Raw genomic sequence first — 12,789 nt, 5'->3', positions numbered from 1 at the left:
CATGAAATATTATGCAGCCATAAAAAAGAACAAAATCATGTCCTTTGCAGCAGTGTGGGTTTAGCTGGGGCCATTATCCTAAGCAGATTAACACAGGAACAGAAAACAAAATACTGCATGTTTTCTGTTATAAGTGGGAACTGAACATTGGGTATACGTGCTCACAAAGATGGGAACAGTAGACACTGGGTTTTCCAAAAGAGGCAAGAGAGGGAGAGGAGTAAGGGTTAAAAAACTACCTGTCAGGAACTATGCTCACTACCTGGACAGTGGGATCATTAGAAGCCCAAAGCTCAGCATCACACAATATACCCATAATGCCCCCTGTATCTAAAATGAAAACAAAAAATTAAAATTAAAAAAGATCTCTTCTCCATAGTGATTACTGGAGGTACAGAGAACTTAGGAAGCCTCCCAGTCCCATTAACAGTCACTTCTCAGGAGCCCACAATCTTTAAGGTGCTACACGAGGTGTGTGGAGGTCATTGCATTTGAGAGTCCCTTGGTGAAGAGAAGGAAACTTTCCAAATTGAAACAGTCTTCAGCATATTCTCTGAAGGTGTCTATTTAGGAGATTGCCCTTGGGAATTTTTTTTTTTTTTTTTGAGACGGAGTCTCACTCTTTCGCTCAGACTGGAGTGCAGTGGCACCATCTTGACTCACTGCAAGCTCCGCCTCCCGGGTTCACGCCATTCTCCTGCCTCAGCCTCCCGAGTAGCTGGGACTACAGGCGCCCGCCACCACACCCGGCTAATTTTTTGTATTTTTAGTAGAGATGAGGTTTCACTGTGTTAGCCAGGATGGTCTCCATCTCCTGACCTCGTCATCTGCCGGCCTCGGCCTCCCAAAGTGCTGGGATTATAGGCGTGAGCCCCCGCGACCGGCTGGGATTCTTAGTTTTTTAAAAAAGAAGATTTGGACTTGCAAATAAATGGAAAGCACCCATCTAGATCAGCCCTGTCAAAAGTGGCAGTCACTGGCCACATGTGGCCACTGAGTACTTGATATGGTTAGTCAAAATTAAGGCATGCTATAAGTATACAATCCTCTGATTTTCTTTTCTTTCTTTATTTCTTTTCCTTTTTCTTTTTTTTTTTGAGAGGAAGTCTCACTCTGTCACCCAGGCTGGAGTGCAATGGCACAATCTTGGTTCACTGCATCCTCCACCTCCCAGGTTCAAGCGATTCTCCTGTCTCAGCCTCCTGTGTAACTGGGATTACAGGTGTGCACTACCATGCCCAGTTAATTTTTTGTATTTCTAGTAGAAATGGGGTTTCACCATGTTGGCCAGGCTGGTCTCAACCTCCTCACCTCGAGTGATCCACCCACCTCGGCCTCCCAAAGTGCTGGGATTACAGGTGTGAGCCGCCACGCCTGGCCAATCCTCTGGTTTTCAAGAGTTCATATGAATAAAGCAATGTAAAATATCTTACACTTTTTTCCAATTGTATGTTACAATATTTTAGATATAATGGGTTAAATGAAATACATTATTAAAATCAATTTCACTTGTTTCTTTTTGCCTTTTAAAAATGCAGCTATTAGAAAAATTTAAATTACATGAGTGGCTTGTATTATGTCTCTATTGGACAGCACTGATCTAGATTTACTAGGAATATACTTTTACTAGCTCATTCATTTTATGAAGTTATTTGTTTAACTGTTAGGATTACATATTCATGCTGCAGTATTTACCAGCTATATGTTTGAAATCAATCAGGAAGTAGATTTTTTTGTTTTCCTTTGTGAATGCAATTAATGATTTCTATTGTTTTGTTTCATTTTTCCAAAATTTCGTTGTGATATGTTTAATTTCCGGATGGTGATTTTTTAGTTTTTTTTTTTTTTTTTTTTTTTAAAGGGATAACCTCACTGTCTTGGAAGTAGTTACCTCAGCATATTAATAATTATTTTACACAACAAACAAAACATCTCTTAACATTTCTCAGTCAATGTGATGGCTCATGTCATGGTTGTGTTGCTTTAATAGATGATACTTTAAATTGTATTATTGTTTTCTTTCTTCTCATGACAGCCTACTATTATAGAGCTGCTTTTTTGATGCAGCTAGAATAGGTTGGAGCTCCAGCCTTGAAAAGTTTAAATAGTAAAGCTTTAACTACTGTAGGCGTTGGGGACTTTCTGGGGCCCGTTTACCTGCCTCTCTAGTCTGAAGGGAACAGTTCCTAGTTATGGGATGTGAAGAGATTCTGTCACTTGACTGAGTCGTGAATGCTCAGGGCTGCTTTCCTGTAATTCTGGCAGAGCCTCCTCAGAGAGGCAGGGCAAAATAATTGGCTGTTATGCTACAGATGACAAGTGGGCCCTAGGGGCTGTGTGTTTTCTCAATATTGGCTTTTCTGGATGGCAGGGACAAGTAACTCAAAGATGTTTTTGTGAATGTCACTAAATAGACATGGTATAATATAATCTGTTCATTTCTTACCTGTTAAATAGCATTCACCCCTTTCTCCCATCTCATTTTATAAAAAAGACTGTTTTGTTAGGAAAACATTTCATTAGGTTGGCTGACTTGAACTGTATCCATAGACCTCTTTCCCTAAACACATTTCCTTCTTGTGCTTTACAGATAATTAAAAAGCTGATTGAAAGAAAACAGGCACAGATTCGAAAAGTTTACCCTGGACTTTCATGTTTTAAAGATGGAGTTCGACAGATTCCTATAGAAAGCATTCCTGGAATTAGTATGTATAGACCTTCTTTTAAAAGCGAATTTTTTTTTTTTTTGGAGAGAGAGTCTTAAAAGTGAAATTTTTTAGTAATGCTGTGATTTGTGTTTGAAACAATTTCCAGAATGCAGTAACTTGGAAAGCTATATTGCCCTGCCTGTCTCTGTGTTATCTCTAGTCTTTTAAGAAAGGCAGCAAATGTCATCCTTTTATGTCTTCCCTACCACCCAATACAAACAAACCAAAGGGAGCTTAGATGCCCCCTTGTAATAGCTGTTAATATCCACCATTTATTAAGAGAGTCTGCTGTTTGTAGCACAGTGCGAATTATTACGCATATGCAACCTTGAAAGCAGGGAATCCTATTTTATAAATGGGGAAATCGAGTTCCAAAGCAGTTAGATCATTTACTGCTAAAGGGCACATAGCCAGTAACGGTCAGAATTAGAAGCAGCCCAGTTCTGATGTCCAAACAACTTACTGTTTGCACCGTGTCTCATTGCCTCCAGGGTTGCAACCTCCAAGGTCAGTGCTTGACTAAACTAGTCTCCCCAAACTTCTAAAACATATTATTTGATGTGCGTGATGGAAATTGTATACCTTGTTTCATATTCCCCATTTTACAGTAGTTTTCCTAAGGGTTCTTGGCTGTATGTTAGAGTTGAGTTGTATTGGGTTAAACCATACCAAATAGTTGTTTTTATAGGTCAAAAGCCATTGAATATCATTTGGCAATTTTATTCAGTTCAAATCCAAGTTCTTTTTAATATATTTAAGCATTAATAAACAAAACAAAAACAAGCAAAAATTTTCCAGAAAAAATAAAATGTTATTTTGGCAAGATATATCACTTTATTACATCTGCCCTCTGGGAGATCTTACTTTTATGCTAAATCCAGAAATTCTACTTCCATGTAATATCTCTATTAATGACATAATAGTAACCAGATCACTGAATGCCTACTTGTGCCACACATTTATCTGTGCTTTTTTTTTTTTTTTTTTTTTTTTTGTACATCAACTACTCTCAATAGGGATGAAACCACCTGATTTTTAGGGTTCTGTTTTATAGATCGATAAACTGAGAGACAACTTACTCTTATTTAGGGTGAGTTACCTTTTAAGGAAAGAACAGGAAATCACATCCAGATCTGTCAGACTCCAGGCTGTTTTCTATCTGCTACACTAAGCTTTCTTGCATTACAAGCAGGGCCTTAGCCAAATAGAACAGAGACCAGGACAGAGTTTGTTCTGACCTAAAATAACAGCTTAACTCTTTTACAGGGTCATCAGCAAAACATTTGACTTTCAGTTTAAAAAATACACATGCCCACAGTACTGTACATATTTATTTTCTATGCTCTCCACTGAAAGGTTGGTGTTCCTGCTTTAAAAACAGTAACATATGGGGCAGCGTTGTTAGTCTTGGAAATGTTTTATATTGTTAGCAGTATAAGGAAGTAACTAATTGCCATTAATTTCAGTCTTTTCTCAGAAGTAGATTTTTATTGAGGCATGCCTGTAATTTATTGTTTTTGATAAGTATTAACTATGTTACTCTCTTGACCAAAAGCACTTCTCATTCAGTGTTTCATTTTGTTGACGTATAGGAGAGACAGGCTGGAAACCCAGTGGAAAAGAGAAAAGGTAAGTATGACAGGCAAAAGGATGTTAATGGAAGTGATTTTTCCCCCCACCCAGCAACTTAAAGAAAATGGGCAAACTAATTGTAATCACTCACACAACAGTTGGTGGGTTTTGAGTTTCCTAAAACATTCTGGAATGATTCCAATTTTAGGTTTTTGTAAGAATAAGCTGAATAGTAATCAGCTGGCAATAGGGTAAAAATCTAATCATTGCTCCTTGCTTCCCTTTTTCCTTTCAAGTAAAGAGCCCAGAGACCCTGACCAGCTTTACAGCACGCTCAAGAGCATCCTCCAGCAGGTGAAGGTGGGTGTCCTCTTTATTCACCTCATGCACATATTTTGAAATGATTTCCTACATGGAATTTCCATATTAGATACCTTACTTTTTTCTTTACCCAAGAGCCATCAAAGCGCTTGGCCCTTCATGGAACCTGTGAAGAGAACAGAAGCTCCGGGATATTATGAAGTTATAAGGTTCCCCATGGGTAATGCCATTAACATTTTCTAAGTATAGATTTAAAACTCTGGATGGCGGTGTGGGGGACAAATGGTTGCTGAGGTTGATTTGTACTCCTCTGTTTAGGGTAGGAAGTGTATGACGGGTGGTGGGATTCCATGCACCGTGGAGGGGTAGTGATGGCAGAGAAGTGGGTGGCTGTGTTCATTAGAGACATTCTGCAGCTGTCGTTTAGAGCCCACGTGAGCTTAATGACACTAGACACAGAAAATCCAGGGTAACTGCAGATAGCACTAGATATGAAAGCTGGTACTTTAGATATAACTTTGCTTATATTCTAACTGTTTGGTGCAAATAGAAAACATCAGCTTATCCTCTTGATATGCTTTGAGTCTGTCGTAAATAGGTATTCCTTTTAATAATTATTCAAGATAACAATGAAAGAAGTTAAACTACTTGACTGCTGTGCTTTCAGAGGGAGAAATTCTACTTACCACAATTCTGGATTTTCCATGCCCTTGATGGGTACTGTTAATGTCACTGTATATACTCTTTATTTTAAGCTTTGTCTCATATCCAAAATCAAACAAAAAAGGATGTCTTCAGAAACGTAGAATTGTGCAGTTTGGTGCTTTGCCCACACTATGCTAAAATGAATGATTAATTGAATCAATTGAGAACGCTCAAATTAAACTAATTTGGCATTGTGTGGGTGACAGACAGCTAGCTGAAATGTTTTGTTTTTATCAGCTATGTGGCCATATTTTTGGAGAGAGCCAGAGTCTTCTGTCTCTTTTCTACTTGTAATCTATTCCAGGTGCTAAGAATTGTGGAAGTCCAGCCTGGGTAAGGTAGTGAGACCCAGTCTCTACAAAAAGGAAAAAATTAGCCAGGTGCAGTGGCACACGCCTGAGGCCCCAGCTACTTGGGAGGCTGAGGTTGGAGGATCGCTTGAGCCCAGGAGTTTGAGGCTGCAGTGAGCTGTGATTGCACCACTGCACTTCAGCCTGGGCACTGGAGGGAGACCCTGTCTCAAAAAACAAAACAAAACAACAACAACAACAACATTATGGAAGTATTAAAAATGTGAAAAGGAAGAGTGAAAGGGATGCATTAGCTCCTTGATAACTGAGTTATTTATAGGTGTTTTCTATAGCATTTAAATGTTTCACATGAATATTTTATATATTTGTAGTAATGATTTCAGTAGCCTACACCCCTTAAAGTGGACACACATCTTTATGCTTTTCTTTCCCTCTTCTCTCTGCCTTACCACTATTTATTTCAGTACAAGAAAATAAAGGGTAGGGTTGAGTCAGTCTAGAATTCTGAATGGAAGGCTGATTTGGGAATCAGTATTGTCCACTATGTGCAAAATATGTTAAAACTCTTTGTGTCCATTTCTAAGCATAAATTAACTGATTTTTGTATCCTCTTCTCTGGAGCGTCTCAGCTTCTTTTGTGAAACCCTAATGGGAAGTTGTGTCAGTTTGGGGCCCTTTCAGCCCCTGTCCACATGCATTCTGAAGACGTGCAGTGATAGGTCTAGCAGATCCCATGGATCATAGCCTACTTACAGCCTGCTTTCTTAAAGTGTTTTGCTTGGTCCAGCCTGTGAAGGTTGTGAACTTCTCCAGTTGGATACCACCTGTGTGCATAGCTGAGTCTCACGAGGGGAAAACTGACCTAATTGAGCAAGGCCAATGATGGGCTGAAATGTGTGCTGGACAAAGTTAATTAAAGCTATAAATGGTGTTCTTCAGTAGGGCAGTATTTTTTTTTTCTTGGTATTGTTTAGATGCTGAGTAAAATATTTAGTTTTGTCCCCAAGATTATCATGTATTTGAAGACAAGAATGACAAATCAATAATTTTACATTTTCCCATTGTTTCCTTATTTGATTTTTCTAATAACGTTACTTTTCTTTCCCCATATTCTAAAAATGGATGGGATTTTCTCTCATATGGATGGGATCTAACCTGCTTTCTCTCATATGGATGGGATCTAACCTGTTTTATTTAGGGAGTCACACACTGGACATCACCTGTATAGTCTGGCCCAAGCATGACTTCTTGGATGGCTAGCCATGGATGGCTAGGCAGGGTTTTCCTGCTTATCCAGAATTCCCAAATTAAGGGGAAGGGACATGAAAACAGAATAATTTAATGGTGTCTCTATATTTGGTACCACCAATATTTAGTCACCTTTTTTAACCCACCTCATTTTGTCAATTGAAAAAACTCTAAGAAGGCCAGAGGAAGAAAAATGCTATCTATAGCTATAGAATAGAAAGGAAGTATTCAGAATTGTTTATAGTTATTCAGAAAAGTCCAGACACCTCCATAATTCTTGCTTTGTTTCTGTTGCATTTTAGGCTCTCTCCATCTTTTCTTACCCACCTCCTAAAAGCAGTTCGAAAGCTTTTGGACAAACTTCTTTGTGTTGTGTCATCCTTTTGCTCCCCCTCCACCTTTTTTGGGGGTACATGTTTCTTCCTTTTAAAATGTTATAAATATTATATTGGGCAGCATATCTTAAGTGGTAGACATTTAGGTGGAAAAGTGAAAGGAATGTAAACATCTACTTTTACTTAGGGCCAATTTCATTGTTTTTTTCTTCCTTAAATGAGAGAACATTTTGATCTGTTTAGTCACACTTGGATGGGACATTTAGTGTGGATTTGATGAGTCTTTGTGTTTCTTAATGCTTTTAGATTTTTCTCTCTCTCCAAACTGTTTTAGTTAGAGAAGAAAGAAAAGTTGAAAGTTGAATTTATAGATGTGATGACATACACTCTAACCGAGATAGGCTTTAATCAAGAGATAGGCAGAAGCAGCTTTTCTCCATTTCTTCTTTGATGCTTTTGTGGTGGATTTAGGATATTGATGCAAATGAATTTCTTCCCATTTGGGGATATTGTACATCAATTTACTTACCTTATTAAATGATGATCCCAGTGTATTTGGTTATAGGTTTCTTTCCCCCTGGAAATTTTGTAACATATTTAGAATTTGGGATATTGGTAGTCAAAAGTGTTTTTTTTCCCCCCCATTTGACTTATTTTTCCACACATAGTTAATACAATTATAGCTTTTAACAATAAAGCCAGACTTCAAGACAACCACGGAACCATAAATAGACAAATGTTAGCATCTATTCTAATCTGCATATAATTCTTTAAATTAGTCCTGACAGTGAGGACTGAGGAAACCCCTCTTTAGTTTTATCAGTTTAGCTGGAGTACTGTTTTCACCTGTAAAATTCTGCAATTTAAAGCAAGCAGCTATATTAGGAAATTCTTTGCAATGGTCTCACAAGGCTTACTTGCTTTAGAAAATAGATTATTAAATGAAGTTTGTTATGCTTATTTCAGAGATGGAGCTTGAAGCAAAATTCATTCGAATCATTTTACATGCAAGGTCACTGGTGTGTTCACAGATGTATTTATTATTAGTTTCTCTACTTTATCTATATGACACCAAAACAACTGTGAGTTTAGTGAAACAAACGCAGTCTGATAGTTTATGATTCAATACCAACGTTCCACCTGCTCTGCTCCATATAGATAGAGCTTCTTCTGTATAATTCTGAATGAATAGCTAACAGTAGTCAGTTCATCATACTTATTGTTGCTAATCTACTTAGCTTCCTTGTGCTGAACAGGGGATTGAACCAGATGACTAATAATGGTCCCTTTAATGCTAAAATGGCTGTGATTTGACATTTTAAAAAACCCACAAGAGAATGAACATAAGATTTAAGAACTGTTTTCTTTGATCATAAGAATTTCTCTTAAATAAAAGCATTGGGATGATAAAAATGTAATCAAACCAACAACATAGATTTCTTTCCCAGTCCCAGTTTTATCAGCTGGTGTTTAAAATGAGTCAAAGATTGCTAATATTTTTTTTTCCTGTGCAGATCTGAAAACCATGAGTGAACGCCTCAAGAATAGGTACTACGTGTCTAAGAAATTATTCATGGCAGACTTACAGCGAGTCTTTACCAATTGCAAAGAGTACAACCCCCCTGAGAGTGAATACTACAAATGTGCCAATATCCTGGAGAAATTCTTCTTCAGTAAAATTAAGGAAGCTGGATTAATTGACAAGTGATTTTTTTCCCCTCTGCTTCTTAGAAACTCATCAAGCAGTGTGCCTAAAGCAAGGTGGTTTAGTTTTTTACAAAGAATTGGACATGATGTATTGAAGAGACTTGTAAATGTAATAATTAGCACTTTTGAAAAACAAAAAAAACCTCCTTTTAGCTTTTCAGATATGTATTTAAATTGAAGTCATAGGACATTTTTATTTTATGGAATAGATTTTAATCTATTTACTACTATTAAGGTAAATTTTCTATGGCATGTCCATTAGCTGACTATTCCATGATAGATGATTAGGGGTTTCCTCAAAACCTGTGTGTGAGGAAATTGCACATAGTAGCAAAATTTGGGGAAATTCATAAAATTTTCAGACCGTGAATGTTTCCATTTTTTTCTAATGGAATGTGAGAGTTTATTTTTATTTTATTCTGAAGGACTTTAAGGAAGGGATACATGATTTTAAAAAAACCCTGTAAGAGGTGAAATATGTGATGTTTGAAGTCTCATTATAGACTTTTTATATATATTTTTTAAAACACTCGTCTAGATGAGGTGCTTTGAGCAGTTCTGAAAAATGCAGTTCCAGGAAGGCAACTGCTTTGATTCCTAAGGAAGAAATTCTAAATAATGCAAACTTTTTAAATAAGCATTTAGGTTTTTGATAATTCTGTCTACCTGCAACAAACTTGTTAGTACATAACCACTATTTTAATAATTATTTTCTCTACACAAATGTGTGATATCGTATTTGACTTTGCTTATGCAGGCCATAAGTTCCAAAAGATAATTTCCCTGGCCACAAAGGCATAAACTTGAAAACACATGAGATTGAATCAACATGCTTTAATAGGAAAAGATGTGTGGTCTATATATGTATCCATCTGGTGAATCCTTGTTCTAATAAATATTTTTTTCTTTTCTATGATACACACAGCCACACTGATAATATGTAAATGAACATTTTCCTTTTTATGTCTCCAGATTATGTTTATTGTCTGAGGTAAATTAAATTCCCACCAGGGTTTGCTGTCAGTATTTTAACACCCACATTAGTATATGGGTCCAGGGCCATAACCCCCTAAAATCCATCATGCAACCTTATTAATCTATCTTGAGATTCCAGTTTAGTGCTTGGATTTATTTCCTGATTACACTACATAGAAAAGTGAGACATCTGCCATCCCAGCTCTGGGAAAACCAACTAATATACAACCATATAAATGAAGGCCATCTTGATGGTCTCAACACTAATTTTTTATGATGCAAATTTATAAACTGATTTTTGTAAAGGACAAACTTTTAAAAGTGTATTTAACTTGATGTTTTCTATCAGCATAAATAAAATGGTCATGAATAGTCATTAAAAACAGTTGCCAGTAATAATCTGCATGAAGGAAAAAGACCCCCGCAAATGGCTGAGTTGGAAGTATTGTTTTTGATATGTAACAGATATTCAGAATGCTCACACTGAAAATGCCTCAACTTTTTAAAGCATAAGAAACCACCATGAGTGGTGTCTAGATTTCTAATGAAGAATGATGATACAGTTTGGATTAAGTATCTTGGACTGGTTTTAAACAGTGCTTTGTACCGGATCTGCCGAAGCATCTGTCCAGCCTGGTATCCTGTGAAAGTTTGTTATTTTCTGAGTAGACATTCTTATAGAGTATTGTCTTTAAAATCAGATTGTCTCTTCTATATTGAAAGCATTTTTATGTTTTCTAATTTAAAAATTAATATTTTCTTATAGATATTGTGCAATAAAGCTGAAGTAGAATGTGTGGTTTTTGCAAATGCTTTAACAGCTGATAAAATTTTACATTTGTAAAATTAATATATTGTACTGGTACAAAATAGTTTTAAATTATATTTTAAAAAGCTTCCAATCTTGTGGTGTGTTTTATTCATTCAGTAGGCTGAGGTTAACAGAACGAATTATGATCTAGTTAATGACGATCAGTTGAATCCTTAAACCTTAGATCTTAAGCATTCTGTTGCATTTGGGGGAGGTTTCATAAAAATCCGTATCTCATCAGTAAGAGGTTTTCAGGAGAGACGCTTCCTCTGTCTTTTGAGTTTTCCACTGCGTCTTACCCACTCACCCACTAAACAATAGCAAAAACGATCCATTGAAAGAAGAGTGTTGTCGGTTTAGAAATTAAAAGAATTTTGTTTTTATACTTTGCATCTGTGAAATATATGAATGAGACAGAAATACAGCCGATTTTTAAACATCTCCCATATGAGCTTTTAATGTTATTCAAAATGATGTCTGTAGGAAACAATACTATATCCTTTTGGGGTTTGAGAGGACCCAACCAAGAGAACCCCTCTTCTCTACTGAAATCTAAGCCAACTGAGAAGTTTAAAAAAAAAAAAAAAAAAAAAAAAAAAAAAGGCATACGATGGCCAAAATACTACCTTTAATACTAGTAAAATGGATATTGGAGAATGTGGCTTCCTTTTTACCTATGGACAATGGGCTTTCTAATGCTGAAACCCAGAATGTGATTGACCAGCTGCTCGTTACCACTGTTCTGTATCCCAGAATGTTACCGACAAGCTGCTCTGTACCCCACTAATGGGGCAGGGACTTTCCCATTACGCTCAGTGCAGCCCTAGAACAGTGGTGCTCTCTGAAGGCAGGCCAGTCCCGAAGAGGCCCAGGTGAGAGCGGGGCATATCATCCTATGTCCATAATAACCTATGGTAAGTATGTTACTACTTAACTCCTTAATTAGGCAAGTCCCTCCCAGGGGAAGAATGAATGAGGGGACAGAAGGAAGCCAGGAGATGATGTATGTCCTCCTTCAAGGAAGTAAACTTTTGTAATGGAGAATAAGTCTACTTCAATCAATAATTAAAAATTGGTCATATTTATTAGAAGCAAATGGTGAGAGGGAGACTTTGAGGTTTTCATTTTACCTAGATGAACAATTTATATTTCCAGAAACTAAAGTAGAAACAAGATCAGACTGAAGTACTATGGACCAGTTAATTATTTGTCACCCCGTTAAGCTGATATTCTTTAGACCAACCCTCAGTGTTTATTTAAAAGGATTTTAAGTGCTGCACAAGGAAGGGTAACTGGCGGCAGCTCTTGCCGTTAAGAGCTATTCTGCTCTATTCCTTAACTAGCATTCTCCTCTTAGCAAAGTAAAAATGCCAAAAAAAAGCCATCAGCTATTCTGGAATATCAAAGGTCAGAATGGTTGCAAGTTCTTACTTAAGAGGTAGTAATTAGGTTGACAGTTTTTTCATCTGTTGAAATATATGTTTAAAATTCTTGACCATTCAGACATTTTTTCCTGGCAGAAAAAAGGTGTCTGTGTAGGGGGTAGTGGAGGGTGGGCAGGGAAGGTGGTGGCAGGGACTGAAATCAGTGGCTGTGTTTGAGTCTTAAAGCTCCTGGTATTAAAGTCGTGTTTACTTTCTCCTTTGGGTGTATCAGTGCTATCAGTATAAGTGATGATAAAGATTGGCAGGATAAAAACAATGTTAACTAATGTCTCAGGTAAAGAGTTGAAAATGAATTTAAAGAGAAAAAAAGAGCAAATGAAAGATTTCCAGGTACACTTTGGAGGAAGAGCTTCAGCAAAGTGAAAAAAAGATGCTGTAAGGAAGTGAGAAAACCATAAGCATTATGAAAGATCCTCTTTAATGTATTTATGTATATTTATGCTTGATTTATTTATGGGAACATCTTTCTTATAGAAAAAGGAAGCTAACAATGACAAAGCTGGAGATTTTCTTTGGGTTTATTAAAAAGCAGTATTTCAACAAAGCAGAGAAAAATTAAGTCAAGCTTCCTGCTCCCTCTTCTTCTTGGGAAGTCCGACACACCCTTCACAGGATCAGGAGTTGAAAAAGATGAGAAATGATACGTGTAAT

At 36.9% G+C, this 12,789-nt stretch overlaps 1 protein-coding gene across 2 annotated transcripts in view; it reads left to right on the top strand.

Annotated features, from left to right (window-relative positions):
• Positions 1-10,784, top strand: part of KAT2B (lysine acetyltransferase 2B) — a 118,573-nt gene extending 107,789 nt beyond the window's left edge. Inside the window, exons 14-18 of one of the 2 annotated variants that reach the window (XM_030933369.1) lie at positions 2,591-2,705; positions 4,301-4,337; positions 4,577-4,640; positions 4,737-4,821; positions 8,715-10,784. In XM_030933369.1, the coding sequence (XP_030789229.1) occupies positions 2,591-2,705; positions 4,301-4,337; positions 4,577-4,640; positions 4,737-4,821; positions 8,715-8,908 (495 nt within the window). In that variant the 3' untranslated portion in view covers positions 8,909-10,784. The remainder of the gene's footprint in view (positions 1-2,590; positions 2,706-4,300; positions 4,338-4,576; positions 4,641-4,736; positions 4,822-8,714) is intronic. The other variant, XM_030933372.1, reaches the window with a different exon arrangement.
• Positions 10,785-12,789: the final 2,005 nt, after the last annotated feature.

The sequence above is a fragment of the Rhinopithecus roxellana genome, chromosome 1 (assembly GCF_007565055.1).
Source record: "Rhinopithecus roxellana isolate Shanxi Qingling chromosome 1, ASM756505v1, whole genome shotgun sequence".
Lineage (NCBI taxonomy): Eukaryota > Metazoa > Chordata > Mammalia > Primates > Cercopithecidae > Rhinopithecus > Rhinopithecus roxellana.
This window is presented reverse-complemented; position numbering and strand designations above follow the sequence as displayed.